Here is a 20,780-nt window from a genome sequence, read left to right as displayed (position 1 = left end):
TGAAGTGGAAAGTTAATCATGCTCTAGGCCAGTCATCATGTTTACAAGGACTTACCCTTTCAACATCATGTTTACATCATCTGATCATTTTCACAACTGTAATGTAGCCAAAACATATGTTTACAACCATGGGCCTATCATTGTTTAAATTGGTGTACTCATTGTTTACATTTTTACACCGATACAAATCATGTTTACAACTGAAAGCCTATTTCACTTACTTTTCTCCAACCTTTGACCCCTTCTCTTGTTCCTCCTTTCGTAATCTCTCCTCTTTTTCTTTTTGTTTCTGAAGTTTCCTCTCTTTTTCTTTCTCTTTCTCCCTTGCCCGTTCTTCTTGCCTTTGCTTGTACCTATTATGTCAGGGTTGGAAAATGGAAAAGCTGAAAGATGATGACACCTCATTCTTCATGAAAGATAATCATCCCCCCATTTCATTCAAAGACTATTTTATTTTCTATCTGGGTATTGAAGTCCTGATGGATGTTGGATTAAAGTTAAAACTGAAACAGGCAATTGTAAAATGTTCATCAATAATACTAATATCAACATATCAATAATTGACAATCTCCTGACTAAAATGAAAATATTGTGCTCTCATTAATTTTCCACAGGATTTAACATATTGAAAGTATAAATTTTTGCAAAATCTTGTCTTAACTTTCTCAGGGATTAGAATCCATGGTTTGGTGAATGAAACAAAAGATTGTTGAGAATGTGACATTTTCATCTCCGTTTAATTTAGTAGATTTATCATTTGGCAAATATAGTTAAACAACTTCCCAGTGTAAATTTGCATGTTTGACAGCAAGTTTAAAAATGCAACCTTTTTCTAACTTCAGCTCAACTCAGAATCTACTATGCACAGAACTACCATACATGTCAGAAAGAATTATGAATCACAAAGGTTCCAGTTTGACCAAAAATGCCCTCTCACTTATTTTGCCTCACCTGGCTGATGCTTCCTCCCTCTCTCTCTTCTGCTCTGAGGCTTGGTTTTCTTTCCATTCTTTACGGCAGGCTCTCCATTTATCAAAGTTGTCTTCAATGAAATCCCTGCAAGTCACATATGTCATCAACTGACCACAGAGGGCAGTCACAATCTTCAACTTCTCAGCTGAGTGTCAGAAAAGAAAAACACAATCAGACATTGCTGCAAATAAGTTCAGATTGGATTTTAAGTTAACAGGATGGAGAAATTTGGAATTGCATGATATCAATGAGAAAATATTAACAATCTTCCATTATCGTAAAATATGCTACAATATTATTAATTGAATATTGTTGTTTGGCTTGTGAGCAAACAGAGACTATCTTGAAAGCCGAACTGGATTGTAGCAGTACTTTAAAAACAAAACAAATTTCAACATGGAAGTTCTGAAAATGAGAAAGTACTACACTGACCTGTGGTTAGATCATAAATATTTCCTGTGGTCAGTGATCTCAGAATCCCTGCTTCATGCATACGGAATTCTAATCCAGCATCATCGAGGGGAGTGTAGCCACCTCTCTGTTGATATCTGTACTTGGCATCAGCCGTGCTGGTCTTAGCACCAGATGCTAGAAAATGTAATCTCAATACTTCAGAGATTGTGTAGGCATCTATAGGCAGCTGTCTCATGGTAGTGCCTGAGGGAGGAAGGAAGGACTCAAATTAGAATCTGAAAGGTCCTATGTGAATGGTTCTGGGTAAAAAACCTGTGTACACAAATTCTGTAAATGATGGTAATTCTCCTAGGCTACATACTTTACCTGCTAAACTTAAGGGCCTCGGGTACAGATATTTGGGTTTTCAAATTCAATCAATACTTTTCTGTTCTATAAATTGTGGGGGTTCATTTTAAAGCTCTTGGTGTGAGAAAAAATTTTACCATCTTACTTTTCTGAAAATTGAAAATTTTAATCTTCACCACAGATTTAACACAGGGATGGCGGCCATATTGAATTTCAAATATTGAGAAATATTAGGCAATATGTCTCTTTAGTAATAAAGTTTGTACGGTTACCCCTGATTTTTATTCTTGATTTGGTAAGAGAATGGTTGATAGTTTATTGAGGAAAGTTTGAGCAAAAGTTCAAGTCTTTCACTTTTGAAGCAGATGCTACCTTAATCAAAGATTTGGCATCTTACCTTGGTGCAACTGTGGCCATGCTGCAGCTACTGTTGCTGCGGCTGTCACTGCATTGTATGTTGGATCCATGTCTTCATCAAGTGTTTCTATCAGGTCAGTTGCTGTTGAAAAAGAAAGAAAGTATTTGTTTTTCTGTCGACATTTCCAATAATTATACTAACTACTATGACAGACTGAATACATTCAAAAGATGTCTACATCTCTGGCTCACAGATGGTGTACTTTGCATGAGTTTCATGCTGTGAGAAATGGCATTTTAACACTGACAGACAACATTTAAACGTTTGTTTGATGGAATTGAAAGCTTTCTAAATTTTGATTGAGCAGACTTCATAACTGATGTTTTCAATGATCCAGACTCAATGTTTTGTTTGCATATATATTCATTATTGTTGATGTCTACTGTCAATTAGTTTGTCATTTTACTTTGTTTAGTTTTGGCTTTCATTAGTTTTTTTTTAGCAATTTATAGCAATTTAAGTTGTCATCAGTAAGTTGTCACCCTGAGGTGCTGTTGATGTGAATATAAATAAAATAGATGATTCATGAATAAACTAGCTGAAAATTGCATTTTCAGAGGAGAAACAGATGAATATTCTCACTTGTAGCAAGGTCAACTCCTTGTTCTTTCAAATCTATCTTTTCATCTTCTTCCTCCTCTTGCTGCATGGTGAAGATGGCTGAGAGAAGGAACTTGTACAATTCAAACAAGGGTCCATCAATCTCAACATCTGAGAGTGCCCTCTCAATATACTCTGCAAGATGAACAGAAAATGAAAGTATAATGTTAACACCTGGGTAAAAAGTGATTTACATCTATGCCTATGTTTCAATTACGGTTGTATGCGTCTCCAGGACAGATTTTCAGACAAAAATTTTACAGACGACTTGACATACTGGCTTTTCTTTGAGATTTTATTGTTTTCATAACATAATGCTATATTAGGACGGTCTTTTCAGGAAGGCTATTTGTGATGTAGTAAACATTTACTTCTATGCGTGTACGTATCTAATTCACACTTTGTACCTCTCTCTCTCAGTGCTTCCCAGTGATGGCATGGGGTTTCCCAATGACATGTCACTGCAATCCTACTACTACTAGGCACCATTCCAGACAGAACCTGGGTTCCCAAGTCATATACCAATGTTACAAATGGGGAAAACTTCGCAAAAATTCTGGGTTTTTTTCAATATAATCCCCAACAGTTGGAACAACTTGCCTTCTGTCAATCGGAATGTGTCTCTCTAATGCATAGACTTCAATATCAGAATTGTGACTTGTTACAAATGCAGCTATTGAATTCAGGGCAAGGGCAGTGACAGGCCTGCACTTTGGATTCATGATCGCAAAACAAGAAATGATGGGGTGATTATAGCAGTGTTGTAAATCTTACCTAAACCTATCCCCTCTGGGAATTCATCTTTTGTTCCCAGTAAGTCAGCGAAGACATGTAGAAATTCCAAGGCCATCATCACATCTCCAAATAATTCATTTGGCAGTTTGGTCTGCACTGGTGTTGGGGTTGGTAATTCCTACAAGTAAACAAACAATTTGCATTAAATTATTCACAATTTACTGAGTATCGTTCCAGTATGCAAATAAATTTATTGAGAGTCAGTATCAATGAAGTACATTAATTGGCCTCAATCTTGCACTGCATATTCTGACAAAACCATACAGACTTTAAGGGACTCCGAGACATTTTGAAATAGCTTGTTACCAAATACATGCCTCTATGGTACACAGTCTTACAGCGAACGTCAAAATGAACCGGAGACCAACTTTGATAAGCCCCTATCAATTTCCCTGTAATCTTCCAATATCCCTTGAAAAACACTGAGGTACCTTGGTCAGTGTTGCCCATAAACAGGCCAATAAACATACAAGGCGCCTGCTGTGTTACCGCCATTCGATCTCCCTTCTATTCTGGCTCCCTTTCCGGAAGAAACCATTTTGAAGCCCAAAGTGGTTGACAAGAAATGACATAAAGCATGAGATTTTAAGACCTTTAATTGTAATAATAATTTCAAACTCGATTTTTGACAGAACTTGTTTTGCATTGTTACGTGCGTCGATCCTGTTATCGTGAAGTATTTCCCGTATGCAGTCATGTCTCACGACATACTTTACCCAAATTGAATAGTAAATTCCATGAGCTTGCAAAGTAAACAACTGTCAGTGTGAGAGCCCATAAAATTAGAAACATTCACATGGAACGACTGAGATACAGCCAGTTAGGTTATCTAGTGACAATGTTGTTGTACTGAGTGAGGCCCTGATTGACTCTCGGCGGCTGGTGAACTTCTACGCGTGGAGATGCCCAGTTCTACGGTATTTCATTATGACATCGTTCACAGTGCTGAGCGATGCATTTCTGTTTCGATACTGGTTTGGGAAACGCCTGTCAACCAATTTTCTATGATGCTCTTTCTTGCCTAAAATTCCATTGCAAGGCAAATCGATGTCGACAGAAAAAAAAATATGCTCACGATTTTATGGACTGTCATACCTTGATTACATCAGGGTCTCTCTATACAGGCCCTAATGCAGTGCACATACTGATTGACAACCATAGATAAGACAGCAAAACTCAGCCGAAATTTCCAAGATTAACTGACACAGTGTTTTATATCGCTGTTTTAAATCAAACTGATTACACAATCTCTGGATACAGAAATGGTATTTTGGTGAAATTTCAGCATCAAAAATTCCCAAAACTTGACATGAGGACGTCATGTGCCGATCAACAGCATAGTGCATGCCGTGAACTGGCATTTATTGACTCATGGACTGTAGAGTGTAGAGAAACTGTCTATGATTGACTGCACGGAAAAGCAGTCTGCATCTTGTGAAAACAACAACATAGCAGTGAAAATTGTAATAGTCACCAGTAAAACTCTTCACAGATGAAAGGATAATTGCTTCAAACTAATAAACTTCATGTTCAGAGGATGAAAATTAACATCGCTGTGGTCCGTGAGTGAAAATAAACAATGGCGGACGTAACTGTGTAATGAACTATACTATTAAGGTGACGGGGGTGGGCAGGGTCAAAGATCAAGAAAGTACTGGGAAAACGTGTCATTTTCCTAACGATACTGTCTCGGGATCTCCAGCGTCCCATTGTTTTGTAATATATAACAAGTATGCCATGAGCTTCGTTGAATACACTGATATCAAACAGCCATAGCTGTAAACTGGCGCAAAATGGTTTGATCCATGCAGAAGCTTGCATAGGGAGATCGAATGGAGATAGCACAGCAGGCGCAGTGTATGTTTACTGACCAAAGTACCTCGGTGTTTTCAAAGGGGTATTGGAAGATTGCAGGGAAATTGATAGGGGCTTATCAAAGTTGATCTCCGGTTCATTTTGACGTTCGCTGTAATTCACAAGTTTTACAAAAAGCCTATGTTCCCATAAAACTAATTGATATATTCTATATGAGATAACAAAAACTAAAAGTGTTTGCTATGGCCACGATCTACTCATAACTGATAGATATTCTTAAAATACAAATGTCCTTCTTGTCATGTAACAAACAATGCTTTTAAAACTAATTATCATGTATGTGGTTGGAGACCTTAAAATGCAAATAAATTATTAGACCAAAATGTGGCTGGTCATATTTACCTTGAGGTCATCGCATTCAAGGTCATCCCTGATCTTGCTCCATTCTTTAAGATGTTCCTCCCTGGCACGTCTCTCTTCCTTCCTCTTTTCTTTTTCCTTTGATTGAAGAAATCAAAACAAAAGTATTTACATTTATGGGTGTACTCACACTGGGGATCCCTCTGTGTAATGGTTTGGAGATAATGCTATGATGAACTGCAGGACATGTCTATCTTACAATATATGTCCAAACAGAGAAAACAGGCTGTAAAAGTATTGGATATCTCCCCTGGCAATACTGACATCTTTCCACAGATTTGGTAGATCTGTATCAAATATTTGATATATAGCTCAAATTTTAGCTTTTTGCACTACTGAAGCACTCGATGAAAGCAAACAAAAATGCAGTTACTGCAAAAACCGTACAATCGGTCTTCTTGTTGGGACAACTGTACACACCCTTGAGTCAACCAAGAGCTTTTCTCTATGGCTTCATATTTCAACATTTGTGATAGCCATCAGAACATTTGCAGTACATGTCTGAACATGACTGATATCCATTGTAACTTCTGAATACAGGTGATAAGACACATTGTTTTGTAATGTCTTACCACTTCTCGCTCTAACTTCTTTTTAATCTTTTCCTCTTCCTTCTCTTTTCTGAGTTTTTCTCTCATTTCCGCTTTTTCCACGGCTAGTTTCTCTCGGATAGCACTTCTTTCCTTAGCCTTTTCCTCTTTCTCCGCAGCTTTCATCGCCGCTCTTTCCATTATCAACTTTTCCCTCAATGCAGCCCTTTCCTCGGGAGTAAGTTTAACTTTCTCTACATTTTCTTTGCCTGTTGAATAAAAGCCAATTTTTGAAGGAGATTTACAAACTAAAGCCATAGAGACATGAAGTGACGTTACACCTCGGTAACAGAACAGCACAGTGAGTCATGACCAAGTTAGCTGAGAAAGTCAACAGGGTGGAAGTTGAAGGTGTTACCGACTATGAAGAGGCTGAAAGTTGGTCTTTTCATTCCTGAGTTGATTGCACTCTCTGACCAATTACTTGCATGTTTAAATGACACCATTTTCATTAAAAAAAATTGGCATGTAGGCAGCATGGACTGCCACTTCTACAACTTTCAAACACTGCAACTATTTTCACTGTGAATTTCACCAAATTTTTTTTAATAATATCCTGGAATTATTCACACCTTCTTTCTTCTTCTTTTTCTTTTTTTCTTCGCCTTCTTCTTTCTGTTTTTTCTTCTTTTTCTTTTCCACTTTCTCCTGGCTGATAAGTTTGTTTTTTTTGATCTTCTTGGTTGGAGAATTTGCAAAATTGGGTAATGGTCCGGCAAAGAAGTCGCTCAAATTCCGGTTGTCCAATTGGTACCTCCTGACAAATTTTGGCTGTGAGGGTTTTATGGAAACATGAAATAATTAACATAAAATTTCTACTTTGTAAAAAAGTTAATAACTTCTTAACAACATCAAAGCACTGGTAAGTGTTTTAAAATGTGAAAATTACCCTATCACTGAAAACTATCTGCTATGCTACATCAGGGTTTTCCTTTTTGCAAATTTCAAATGTTTATGAACATGGCAGCAACATAAACACATTTAAGCTTTTACACTTTACACAGATACTGAATACTAAATCATTGAAGGAAAAGTTCAAGCACACAAATTATTCAACAACACCTACCTTGACTCTCCAGAATTCCTTCACGATTTCAGAGTGCTGTTTCACAAAGAGTTTATTTTTTTCTCTGGTGTACAGCCCTTTCTTGCGACTGTGAAATCAACACAATAAAGTAAATCAGTATCACTAAAGATGAATCATTATACAGCATTTGGGCATGAACCTTGTACTGGCAGTACTATTATGACAAATATTAACTGTCAAACGTACAAAGGATAGTGCTTCTGATTTGCAAATTGAAAAGTGAATGTTGTACATTACAAAAATGATAGCTAGCATGTACGATATCTGGGTCAAATTTGCTGAGCTTTAGCAGCGTTTTTGGTTTTTGATGCACAGATAATCAGTGTTTCATCTAGGATGCTACACCGGGGGGGGACTGGTCCCCTCTGAAGGAATTTTTGAGGGGGATTTTAAAATTTTAGGGGGGATTTAACTAAAACATATAATCACGGCTTTACACATAAGTTTTAATGTTGCAGTGATGTCACTTGTAATACACATACTACAAACCATAAATCACTTGCTTACACAATCCAAGCTGCTGGCTGGAAAAACTATCCTCTAGAAGATTTTTTCAAAAGTCAACAAATTTGAGTATCTCTGTTGTGAATGTATGTAGAGCTTAGAAGATTGGCGGATGGCTCATTAATATTCGTAAGCATTAATATTCCTGGAAAAAATGTAGCGTAATTGGTATGCTACAATATTCTGTATGTTTGTTAACAGCTAGCCATTTCCACTGTACATGAACCTTCAAGGGATTTTTTTCATTTTTAACTGAACTGTGTGTACTTACACAAAGCAAGAAAAAATCTTTAGTAGTTATAAAGGAATGCTTTCCTATCTTCTGAAAAAATAATATATATTTGTTTGTCACGTTTTTACTGTGCTTATATCATCCCTAACCACAGCAGAGTTTGGATCAAGATTGCCCTATACAAACCAGTTAGCTGTATTTTTCTAGTGACCTAGCTGGTCTTGTAGTCTTGTGCGCAGACTCAGTAGAGTTAAAACGAACAACTTAGGAGGTCTCTGTCTGCCGTGTTTTGAATGTGGAGTTTCTCGATGTCAGATTCGCTCCAATTGCTTTTTGTCAGTCATTTTACAGTGGGAAAATAACAAACAAAAATGTTGGTTGTCATCAACAGTTAATTTTAGGGTGTATTTGCCCGAAAAATAAGTCAATGTTTGTTCACTGAATTCAAAAACCGGGCCCATTGACACTACAGCTTGCTTGTGACTCTCATTGCATGCAATCCCGTCACAGTGCCAATGCCATTCACTGAACTGAAAACGTTTTTGTAACAGTAAAGTCAAATTTCCGAGTCAATTTTTGCTACCAGAATTATTTTCATAGTGTTACTGACATTCATACTATGCACAAAAACTTCAGTTTGTCTCCTGTTCTCGATCGTACAGAGATAATGAGACAAGGGCAATGAACTTTTGCGAACGTAACTCTCAATGGGCTGACATGCTTTCATATGCAAAATCAGCATACGGAAAGTACAAAAAGTATCAAAATCGTACTAAAAATTAGTTCCTTTCATGTAAATGTTCTTGCTACACTATACAATGCCTGTTGCCAAAGTATTAACAGGTGCCGATAATGGGTCAAAAGCATCGAAGTGTGACACCCATGATATTTGATATGCCATTCCAGCCAGCTCAGTGCAGTGCGCGATGGGTCGCCCCTTCTACGTACACTTGGCGGCGCGCAGCACATCAAAGAGGGGGAATCGCGCAATCGCGCAGCCTAGATGAAACACTGGATAATATCTCAATTATTCATCGTGAAAATAATCTATATGTGCAAATGCCACAAACTGATTGCTTTAACGCTACAGCCTGGCTTTTCAGATGATCAACAACAAAATCTAGTTTTTGAGACACGCAGTAGCAATATGTCTAAAACGTGAAAATCAAAGCAGTTAAATATGGTGATAGCTACATGTATTATGTTTTGTTGTATTTACAAAATATTGCACATAAGCATGACAAAATTAGTAATATTAACACTTGTTCTCCATGTTTGTCCCCTATTTGAAAAATTCATTTGATATCCAGGTGACATAATTTATTCATACAATCACTTGGTTTCAATGCATAGGAAAAATGTACTTGATGGATCTAAGATTAAACTCACCAAATGCAGTATTAGATGTGTAGGAAGCAGAAAGGTGTAAGGTTATGAGATAAAATTTTGATTATGAATCTCACCTGACATCAGAGGCAGAAACCAGCAATGGTTTACCAACACCCTCAATTGGAATAACTTGATAGCGGTAAGCGTCCGGATCAACCGTGGCGGTACAGTTGTTGGATGACTTGGTAGGTTTGCTGTAACACACAAAACCACACTAAGAATTAATATAATCCTCACTGTAACTGATGATGTGGCCAAGAATACATGAAACAACAGGCCAGACTATGATTCACTGTTGAAATCTATCACCACAGAACTGTAAGACAAGTTACCACCAGTGACTCCTCGAGGCTATAATGACACACCACTGACCCACGGAAAGTCTCTAAGATGCACATAAAATTGTACATATTACATGTATATGTGCTGTTATGTAGAGGTGGCCCAAAGAATTTCTAGAATTCCCAAATTACATTGTAAGTAAAGGAGTTCAGAAAAGTTTTAAGTTCAGGGCACACAGTTTACCAGGCTGCTGAAAATAATGAATTTTGCCCCAAGGAGTAGATGAGTACGCTAGCAATCTGTAATAAAAAGTCCACTGGACCATGCATAACAACCACTGTATACAACTTTTAATACAACAAGTCATCGTTGATGACACAGTCCCCACTTGTTAATGGGTACTTTGATTACATGTCCTAAGAGGATAGAGTCCTCTTCATTAATTGAGACATGCCCAAGTTTTGGCTAAGGACACGAAAAAATTGTAACAAAATGGCTGCCATGCAGCCATATTGGATCATATCAAGAAACAAATTGACATACATATGTATGACATAGTTTAATGTCCTTGTACCAACTTTGAATAAAATCGGTTAAGATATGCCTTAGAGTATTATGGCCCCCGACAGGAAAAAATCGTAATAAAATGGCCGCAAGGCAGCCATATTGGATCGTATCACATAACAAATTGACATGCATATGTATGACATTAGTCAATCTCCTTGTACCAACTTTGAATAAAATCCGTTGAAACATGTCTGAGTTATTGCTCTGTACATGAAAATATCGTAATAAAATGGCTGCCTAGCGGCCATATTGGATCGTATCACATAACAAATTGACATACATATGTAAGACATAGGTCAATGTCCTTGTACCAACTTTGAATAAAATCGGTTGAGATTTGCCTGAGTTATGCCTCTGCATATGAAAAAATCGTAATAAAATGGCCACACAGCAGCCATATTGGATTGTATCACAAAACAAATTGACATGCATATCTATGACATTGGTCAATGTCCTTGTACCAACTTTGAATAAAATCGGTTAAAACATGTCTGAGTTATGGCACTGTATATGAAAATATTGTAATAAAATGGCCGCCTGGCGGCCATATTGGATCGTATCACAAAACAAATCGACATGCATATCTATGACATTGGTCAATGTCCTTGTACCAACTTGGAATAAAATCGGTTGAAACATGTCTGAGTTATGGCTCTGTACATGAAAAAATCGTAATAAAATGGCCGCCTGGCGGCCATATTGGATCGTATCACAAAACAAAATGACGTGCATATCTATGACATTGGTCAATGTCCTTGTACCAACTTGGAATAAAATCGGTTGCAACATGTCTGAGATCTGGCTCTGTACATGAAAAAATCGTAATAAAATGGCCGCCTGGCGGCCATATTGGATCGTATCACAAAACAAAATGACGTGCATATCTATGACATTGGTCAATGTCCTTGTACCAACTTGGAATAAAATCGGTTGAAACATGTCTGAGTTATGGCTGTGTACATGAAAAAATCGTAATAAAATGGCCGCCTGGCGGCCATATTGGATCGTATCACAAAACAAAATGATGTGCATATCTATGACATTGGTCAATGTCATTGTACCAACTTTGAATAAAATCGGTTGAAACATGTCTGAGTTATGGCTCTGTACATGAAAAAATCGTAATAAAATGGCCGCCTGGCGGCCATATTGGATCGTATCACAAAACAAATCGACGTGCATATGTATGACATATGAAGTAATCCTTGTACCAAGTTTGAATGAAATCGCTTCTTGCATCTCTGAGATATCTGCGTGAACGGACGGACGGACGCACGCACGCACGCACGCACACACGCACGGACATGACCAAACCTATAAGTCCCCCCGGACGGTGTCCGTGGGGACTAAAAACACTTGATACTTCTACTATCAGTTTTCCACAATTTATATAAACCTATCAAGAACTGCACAATGTCTATAGAAAATATCTGGACCAAAAAAGTTCTCTATCTATTGTGTTATCAGTAGCAGCTTGCTGTGCAAAAATATTATGAAAACTTTATGATTGTGGTATTTTTTTTCATATTACATTTATAATTTCAATGTCTGACCATTGTTACCTAAGGATGTGAGGATATGTGGCAAACAATCATCTTGGAACATACTAGTAACACTAGCAGCCAATGTAACTCCGCACTGTTTGCTAAAATAATTACCTACCGGTATGCAAATATATGCTAATCTGAACACACTACTAAGGTCTCCGCAAAAAGCAACATATTAAATTTACAGGTTGTAAGATTGATGGTATCAGAGAAATGTTTTGACAAAACATGAGAAAATCATCCTCAAGAAGTTGCATATGCAGATTTCATCATCATTTAAATAAAACTCAATGTGGTCATCCCTTGAACCTTACAAGACAAATTGCGAATTTTTTAAAAGTAAATTGAATGACATGTAAAGAAAAGATTCTCAAAAATTTACATATACACACTTCAATTTTCACAAAACTTGATTGGAACAACCCAAAGACGCTACAGATCAAATTTGAAAGCTGTCTGATCTGTAGTTTCAGAGATGTGTGACAATAAATAAGAAAGTCAGCCAAAAAAATTACATAATGGAAACCTCTCATTATTTACACTTGCGCACGAGTTATCGGAACACCAAATTAGGTAATTACCCAGCAACTTGGCTGAGTACTTTGCTATTTGACCTGACATTTACCTAAACAAGAGTCTGTTTTATGGTCTGAAGACTGATAAGATATCCACCAAACTCAGCAGGCAGCTCCTCCACTGAGTAAACTGATATGCCTACACTGGAAAAAACATTTTTGACCGGCAGCTGCATGTAGTTGATGGGAGAGTTTTGAAGGGCTGGAATAAAATGTTGTAAAGTGTAAAACATGATTTGCCGCTGTCATTTTGTGTCCTGTTTTTGTATTTATGCATGTTATTACCACTTTTTCAATCACAATTACATACATTGAAGAAAGAAAGACTGACTGTCAGAGCAACCATCCAATCATATGATAAAAATGGACTGTTCCATCAACGTCAGTGGTGGCTCATGGAAGGTGGTAAATTTGACAAGTTTTGTAACTCTAGATTTACAAGGGATGCTGCGATTTTTCAATTCCAAAGAACATACAGAGGCAAAACCTGTCAGGTTCAGCCCAGGACACAAAATTAGTACAATAGATTGTGTTACATCATTATATTTATTCTCCCTTTTCACAATTTTCCCATGAACTAGATGCCAGTTGAAAATGGGTTGTTCCTGTGTAGGCATATCAGTTTACTCAGTGGGAGCTGCCTGCTGAGTTTGGTGGATATCTTATCAGTCTTCAGACAATAAAACAGACTCTTGTTTAGGTAAATGCCAGGTCAAATTGCAAAGTGCTCAGCTAAGTTGCTGGGTAATTACCTAATTTGGTGTTCCGATAAGTCGTGCCCTCGCTGTAAACGAAACCAAAAAGGATCATACTGAGTGACTTGTAAAATCAAATACTAGTGTGACACTTTTTGAGAAATCAAGCATGGTTAAAGCATGTTTGTTATTTGCATAATGCAAATTAATGCAAGACATCAAATGATGAACTGTGCATTCTTTTAAAGTCCTAGTTAGTGAAATAGGTTTGATTTTTTTTTACATTATTCCCTGCAATTTACGGAAAGAACATCCAAAATAATAATGTACAGTAAAAGTGAAATATCAAAATTGCGATATTTTAATGGCATTAATACAATGCCATGGTTACTGCATATTGTTGAATGAACGCCTCCCTGCAAAATCCTCTTTGTACAGGTTAAACCATATCAGTAACAGTGATGGAATACAGGTCAAAGCAGGATAGCGAAGAGGAAAGAGGTATTTAGAGGACAAAGACAGGTGCCTGGATGGAAGATTACGATGGAGATTGACAAATTATGGAGTTCAAAATCATGGATAAATCAGAGAAATTGAAACATTCAGTTACTTAAATGCCAATAACTTTTAGTGACAAATTCATGGCATCACTGCTTCTGGTGTACAAGCAACAGAAATAAAGGTAGTTAACAGGTGCATTGTATTCCTGAAAGCACACTTACATACAAAGCAAGAACAAAGAGTTATTTCACCTTAAGGCTATTGTCTGGGCTATTTAAAACACTAACCGTGTAGTACCTTGTTTTCAGAGTTTGTCATCTTTTTGTTGCAGTAGATGGTAAAATGCAGTGCAGGGGGAAAACCGGATATTCGATTGCCATGGCGACAATTTCAGGGTTAAAAATATGAGGAAATTGTGGCAAAGATATCTATTGAACGAAAAGTCATACAACAACCAAATTTTTTCTGTAGCATTCAGATGTATATGTATTACAATATAAACCTCAATCTATGACTGTATAAGATGTCAATATAAATTAAATCATAGTCATCTCGGTAAGATTGAAAAATTAATAAATTTCACAACTTTCCGTCAAGTTTCTACTATGACATGATTGGATGACCTTGTTTTTTGAAGTTTATTTTGTAAAGTATTTAATTTCACATATGTTGGCTGATTTTCATTGCATTCCAACCATTCTTTCAAGAGTTATTACTGCCACAAGAAACGAATGCAGTACAAAACACAATTGTTAGGAGTATTGGATTGAAATGTTTACAACATAAAGGTGATACTCATACTTCATGCAAAGTTTACGACCTCAAAATAGGGTATTGGACAAGTTTAAATTGTCAGTTAGAATTCTATTTACAAAAGCCTGGTTGTAATTGCTTTCTAAGTGAAAAATGAACTGTTAATTATCAAGAAAACATTGATTTTATAATCAGCATGATAATGAAATTCATGTGAGATTCTTTACTTGTTATGTATATGGACACCATAACGTCTAATATGGTTTGTTTTCTGATTTAATTGCTATACCTGAATGAAAATCTTCATATGCCTTACAGTAATATCCACACAAATATAAAACAGAATCATTTGTTGCAAATTTCTTCCCGATTACTCATTGATCTGGCTTTTTAGACTGCAATTAGTCTCAAACTCACAATTTCCACAACGCCATATTTTTACCTCTGAAAAAGCTGCTTCAATAAGCAAGCAAATGGTCACTACTTCATACATGATGCCATAACTCAACAAAGTTTTTAGGCAACCAAAAATAGCAATTTACCTGTTTTGAATATATAATTAGACTAAATAAAATTTGACCAGGGGTCAGTGGGAAAAAAACGCGATTTTTCTCGATTTTAGTTAATATTTTTTGAAGAATGATATAGCTTATCTGAAAGTATACATGTCGAGGGTGACAATGAAGGAAAAAATAAAATTAGATTTTTTGAGCATTTTGACCGACATTAGCCCAGACGATGGCCTTAACACCACAGTTTGAAGTGAGCCTCTACCAAAGTGCCCTATGGGACAGAAGATATCTAGCTGTTCAAAATCAATCAAAATTTTTCTAGAATTTTCTTGCTAAAATTACATATCCATGGGTGTAATATGAAGATTTTTTGAAATGTGAAAAAACTTGAGTGTATCATTGGCATATTGTAGATGTTCATTGGTCTTTGTAAAGTTCCTATTCTGGCAAGGTTTTTGCTATTATTGTATTACCTGTTGTGATTTGACCAAAATTACTACAGCTTGAAATCAACTTGTTACCTACCTTGAACTTGGACTGTTTTTGATTTTATCATTGACATTCACATAATTGATGATAACGACATCATCATCGCTGTCCGTTTTGTCCTCTCCTGTCAAATCAATTGGTTCATCTACTCCGTTTGAAAGATGGGAGTCTGGTGGGATGACTTTCAGCACTCGACATGTTTCACTGTTCAGAGGAAATTGAAAAGGTAAAACAAGAAAATTAATGAAAAAAACCCTTGACTTTCATTACTTGCAAATGTTTTTTCTGTAGCATGATATTCTTTCTCCCCAACTACTGACTAGAGGGGAGGGAGAGGAGAACCAGTGAGAGGGTAGGCTTTGACAATCATCACTTGTGACCCATATCTATCTCATTTAGATAGAATGGGGCAATTTATCAATGTCTTCTGCCAATGTTTATGTGTGGGTTTTAGTAACAAGTGAGCAAATTCAGTATTGCTACAATATTACAGCTGATAGACCTGCAACAACCACAGGAATTAAAACAGCTTCTTAGGGGTGAAAAGGTCAATTAAACCAGTCTGCAGTGGTTACCATAACAGACAGTTGTATTGAAAATATGGCAGAACACTCCAGATGTTTGTTTCAAAGTTTTGAGTAGAGATTCCTCTGACGGATGAGTAGTTGTGTGCGCACAATGATCCAACATCCTGCCTAAAAAGAAGGTATTGTTCTTGAAAGGAATGCTTTCATTCTGGACGCTATTGTTAAATGTCTCTGCAGATCTGCCTCATCGAGCAGATGCTGGCTAGCACATCTTTGTATGAAAATACATGTGAATGACAAAGTTTGTGATTTTCACATGTAACTTTCCTACTAGGCTCAACTTTACCACTCTGCAGCCAAAGTGAGGGCTAAGATTTGCATATCATTTGGTACACTGTGATGTCACCGGGCACTTAATATACATAATTTAGCATATCTTTATCATAGTAAGCCAACAGAAACCCACTTTCACTCCAAGTACTTTGGCAAGATGCAGCCAAGATGTGAAAGATTAGCTATTCAAAGAATATGACTTTTACAACTTTGAAAAGGCGGAAAAAGACTACGTGGTCAGGTGTGAGGTCATACCAAGTATAAATTTTACTAGGTAATTAATCATTAATGGTGAATGATATTTTCAACATCTTGCAGTTAGGGCTTTCCATTTGTATCGTATATGCTGAATAAAATTAAGGAAGTCTTCATATAAAACACGACGTATCATAGACACTTTCCCAATGTTATTGACGGCAAAACTGAGCTTTTAAAGTCATTGAAATGTTTGCATGATGGAAAAGTCTCCACTGCAGTTCAGCAGCATGCACACTGTTATGCAGACTAACACCTGGGTGCTTCAGGTCAAAGTGAAGAGCTTCTAGAAATTTCTATACCATATCCATAGATCCATTACACGATTTAATGTGAAAAATTTTGTGTCATGGAGAAATCTTCATAATGATGCACCATACAGTGGGATGGGGTGTTGATGAACTCTATGCTATAGAGAAACTCCAAGGAATTTTTGTACTTTACTTCCTAGTTTTGACAAATTCTAATCTATGTCATGTCAGAGCCAGAGGCTGAAAATTTACAGTGTGAAGAGGAAACACTTTATAAACCAGTCTGTATTGGGTCACTTCTTGTATTTGATTTTTTTCATACACCTGGTCTTGATATGTGAACTTGAAGTTATTCACAATTTTTTTCATTGTATTTTCATTTTATAACATTTTTCTTCACTCGCACTGAAGCAAGTATGGTAAAAATTTGATTTTGTCAAAATGAAAAATGTTTTACATGCTTAATATTCACAAGATATAAACAAAGTAGGCAGTAACTGAATATACTTGATTGGTTCAACGTTTCCATGTGTTAAAATGTACACATCCCTTATTTGCTATGTGTGAATGATCACAAAAATGAAAATACTTGGGGCAAGACTTATATAAAAGTGTACACAAAGAGATTGGTGGCTTTGGTAATTTTGCAAACATATCAAAACTATACAGGGATTATATGATTGTCTTTGGTAAGACAATGCATAAATAACACATGTATATATGAGTGACTAAAAACTAATGCATTGTCCACTATACAATAAGTTCTGACATTTATGGGACTGAAGTTTGTGGCGTGAAACAGGTACTGCCATAAGGAGCACCTTGGTACATTTCCTGTGTTTCTGCAGAGTATCCACAACCTCTGTGTGAACTATGTGATGCAGTCCCACGGTAATAAACTTAAAGATAAAAATCATGTGACAGGACATACATTAATGTGAAGAAACATACTCCTTCAAGAAATTTTAAGTAAAAATCAACTGGTAAGGTTTTGGAGCTCCTGCACCTGCAGCCCCTTTGGAAGGTTGTTATGTGATTGATCCATTTCATTGTTCCATCTTTAGATCAATTTGTGAATTTGCTGTACAGGTGCAATATAATCCTTAAGTCCATGGTATCTAATTCTTATATTCCAACAAGCCATGTGTCAGCCCAAATTTGAACACTGCCTTTATTTATTTATATGAATGGAATCATATTGTTCTGGTACGAACAGAAAATAAAACTATCTTGGATTAGTTTGCATTCCATTACAGGTAGGTTGAACAACATCACCTGTTATATTTAGTTGCAGTCCATTTGGTTACCAGAGCCTTTGTTGCCATGGAAACATGGTTATTCAGAAGCAAATGTTGGCAAGCAGCCTGAATTATCGCAATGGATTATTTTTCCTACCTGGTACCTATGTGGGCCTTGAGGCAAATTGTTCTGGGAAAAATATTTTAAGAAGATACCCCAAAATAGGATGTCACTTGTTGTACATACGCACTGTTAGATGAGGCGGAGCAACACGCCGCACGATTCAATGCGGATATGAGAGCAGATTTGTCGAGGCTCCGACTTCATATGTCACACGTATTCAACAGGATTTGATTACAGAGCGAGTCCGAGAACAATGGCCTCGTCATTATGAAAGCATTATATCAAACCCCTACACAGGCAGCAACATTGCCATCGTTCGTGTTTTGCCGTCGATATCATCACCACTCTCGCCCTCTATACGCCTATAATCACACACAGAGCAAACGAAAGATACTCGGGTATAGGATGAAGTTGGCCAGGGTAAGATTCTTACCGCGATCCGTCGATGAGAACTTCAACAACCTCGCCGATGAAATACCTATCTCTAGCAAATGCGAAGACATCGTCGCACACATCAGCCAATCTCCCACGACGGGTCAATGTGGCGAGGTACAACACCGGCACTTCCAGGTAGTCGGGGAATGTCGCTAGCTGTCTACGGGCCCTCTCCTCGGACTGTATGGCTTCCTCGTACGTCAGTCCCGAACGTCCCGTTATCGAACAACTCCATACTAGACTACTGCAGAGGATTGTGCGTTCAAAGAATGCACTAGAACGGGAAAACACAGGAAAGTAAGTCGAGGTCATCGAGCAAGATAAAAATGGCGCAATTTTTCATACTGGACTCACATTGGTCGATAACATCATGGGAATGAATGAACTTGTGGTAATTTTACTACGTCGTGTCTCTTAGATATTGGTATATCATACTCACTCATAGTCTCGGAAGATTTCATCGGTGAGTTTAGAGTGGAAAAATTCTTCGTCCGATCGCAGATCCGGCGGCGGTTTGAGGGGTACAAACTCCTTCCGGTGTAGCAGAGGCATATCGCGAACTCCAAAATTTTTAGGAGGGAAACAATGAAAGAAAACACACGATCTGTAAATAGGTCTAAAACGCCGCGAACGGGAAACAATTGCCACTAGACGTGCATTACAGGGTGGTAGAGAACTTTAGATACAAATTTTATGCGAATTTGACGATGAATATGCGGAATTTCCGCGCGAAATTTCAAGTCAACTCCGGCTTGTGTCCGTGTTTCACAAAAGAGAGCGAAAACGAAGTGTGCCGGTGATTATGCACAACGGTATGGCCGCACTGTGGAACATCCAGAGCAAGACGTAGGGGTAATTTCAACCGCTGTATCTCCTGTGAACAAAAACGCACACGCAAGAAAATTCTCAAAGTTGTGTGGCTGAAGTCTTTCTACAGTTTTCCGAAATTTCAATGAAAACTTCTCAAAACTTTGCAAGTTTTCAAGGAAAAAGTGAGCGATTTTGGCTGGGGTTGAAAGAAATGTGAGCGAAGGGGTGGAGCATTGCGTAAAACCCAGACAGTTGATTGGTTGAGAGAGGCTTTGATTGACATAAAAGATCGGAAGTAGTCGCTCCGATCTGGTGCATGGTATAACGTGCTCTATATATCTGAACACTATACTTCTCTTCTCTTTTTCAATCTGACCCAAAAATAGGAAAAAGTATGTATGTTAAAAGGTATATCTTACATAAAAGATATAATTTCAAAACAAAAAGTTCAGAACACTACTTATCCCCTTTTAAAATATTATTGTTGGTTATTTGTCTCTTGTAAACAGTGGTTAGAGAGTAGCCCCAACCCCTCCAAAAAACACACAAAAAAACACTAGTGATCATTTTATTACTGTATTTTCTAAAGTTCAAAGGTTTATCATCAAATGGAATTATAAATTTTCTAAGGTACTGCAGTTTTATGTGATTTTCAATGCTGTGTTTCAAACAAATATTGTTATTGTTGACTTTTCTTGAAAGAATATTAGTACAGAGTACGAGATTACAGGTAAATATTAACGATTGAATTTTGTCTTGTTTGTAAAAAGATTGTCTCACATTTCACATGAAGATATTAAAACAACAATTACAGCAACAACAAGGGAACAACAACAACAACAATAAAAAAAACAACAACAGCAACAACAAAAACTTTGTTTTCTGACTGTATGAAGAATTACCGGCAATAATAAGGAGAATTCAATATGGATATGTTTGATATGAAAATACCTTGGGAAAATCTTGAAAAGGGCAGATCCTAACTATTAAATTTAAAGAATAACAATGAGCAGAAATCACCAAATATTAAATTTCAAATGGAAAGAGTTCAAAACTGTATTAAAAATAAATTATGCAAACTATTATAAATAAATAGTACACTGGAATTTTTTAATCATATATTGCATTTAATTTTTAAGTTCAGTTTTACGTGCAAAGGTTGCACACTGACAATAACACATGATACCATGAAAAGAAGCTATTGTTACATTTTCCAAACTTGTACCCTAATTTATCACTAACCAGATATGTAACGGTATAACAATATCAAGTGATCTTATCCTGGTTGGTTGGTCAGTTGGT

At 36.9% G+C, this 20,780-nt stretch overlaps 1 protein-coding gene across 2 annotated transcripts in view; it reads right to left on the bottom strand.

Annotated features, from left to right (window-relative positions):
* Positions 1 to 19,722, bottom strand: part of LOC139149790 (bromodomain adjacent to zinc finger domain protein 1A-like) — a 31,403-nt gene extending 11,681 nt beyond the window's left edge. Inside the window, exons 1-14 of one of the 2 annotated variants that reach the window (XM_070721770.1) lie at positions 19,108 to 19,722; positions 18,667 to 18,942; positions 15,542 to 15,709; positions 9,659 to 9,778; positions 7,439 to 7,526; positions 6,945 to 7,143; positions 6,355 to 6,581; positions 5,765 to 5,860; positions 3,527 to 3,665; positions 2,735 to 2,887; positions 2,132 to 2,233; positions 1,405 to 1,629; positions 952 to 1,117; positions 222 to 353 (exon numbers count right to left, since the gene is read on the bottom strand). In XM_070721770.1, the coding sequence (XP_070577871.1) occupies positions 222 to 353; positions 952 to 1,117; positions 1,405 to 1,629; positions 2,132 to 2,233; positions 2,735 to 2,887; positions 3,527 to 3,665; positions 5,765 to 5,860; positions 6,355 to 6,581; positions 6,945 to 7,143; positions 7,439 to 7,526; positions 9,659 to 9,778; positions 15,542 to 15,709; positions 18,667 to 18,942; positions 19,108 to 19,220 (2,204 nt within the window). In that variant the 5' untranslated portion in view covers positions 19,221 to 19,722. Of the gene's footprint in view, positions 1 to 221; positions 354 to 951; positions 1,118 to 1,404; positions 1,630 to 2,131; positions 2,234 to 2,734; positions 2,888 to 3,526; positions 3,666 to 5,764; positions 5,861 to 6,354; positions 6,582 to 6,944; positions 7,144 to 7,438; positions 7,527 to 9,658; positions 9,779 to 15,541; positions 15,710 to 18,526; positions 18,592 to 18,666; positions 18,943 to 19,107 lie in introns of those variants that run through there. The other variant, XM_070721771.1, reaches the window with a different exon arrangement.
* Between the last annotated feature and the right edge of the window lie 1,058 nt (positions 19,723 to 20,780).

Source organism: Ptychodera flava, chromosome 14 (genome assembly GCF_041260155.1).
Source record: "Ptychodera flava strain L36383 chromosome 14, AS_Pfla_20210202, whole genome shotgun sequence".
NCBI lineage: Eukaryota > Metazoa > Hemichordata > Enteropneusta > Ptychoderidae > Ptychodera > Ptychodera flava.
Note: the sequence above shows the minus strand (reverse complement) of the source record. Positions and strands in the feature narration are given on the sequence as shown.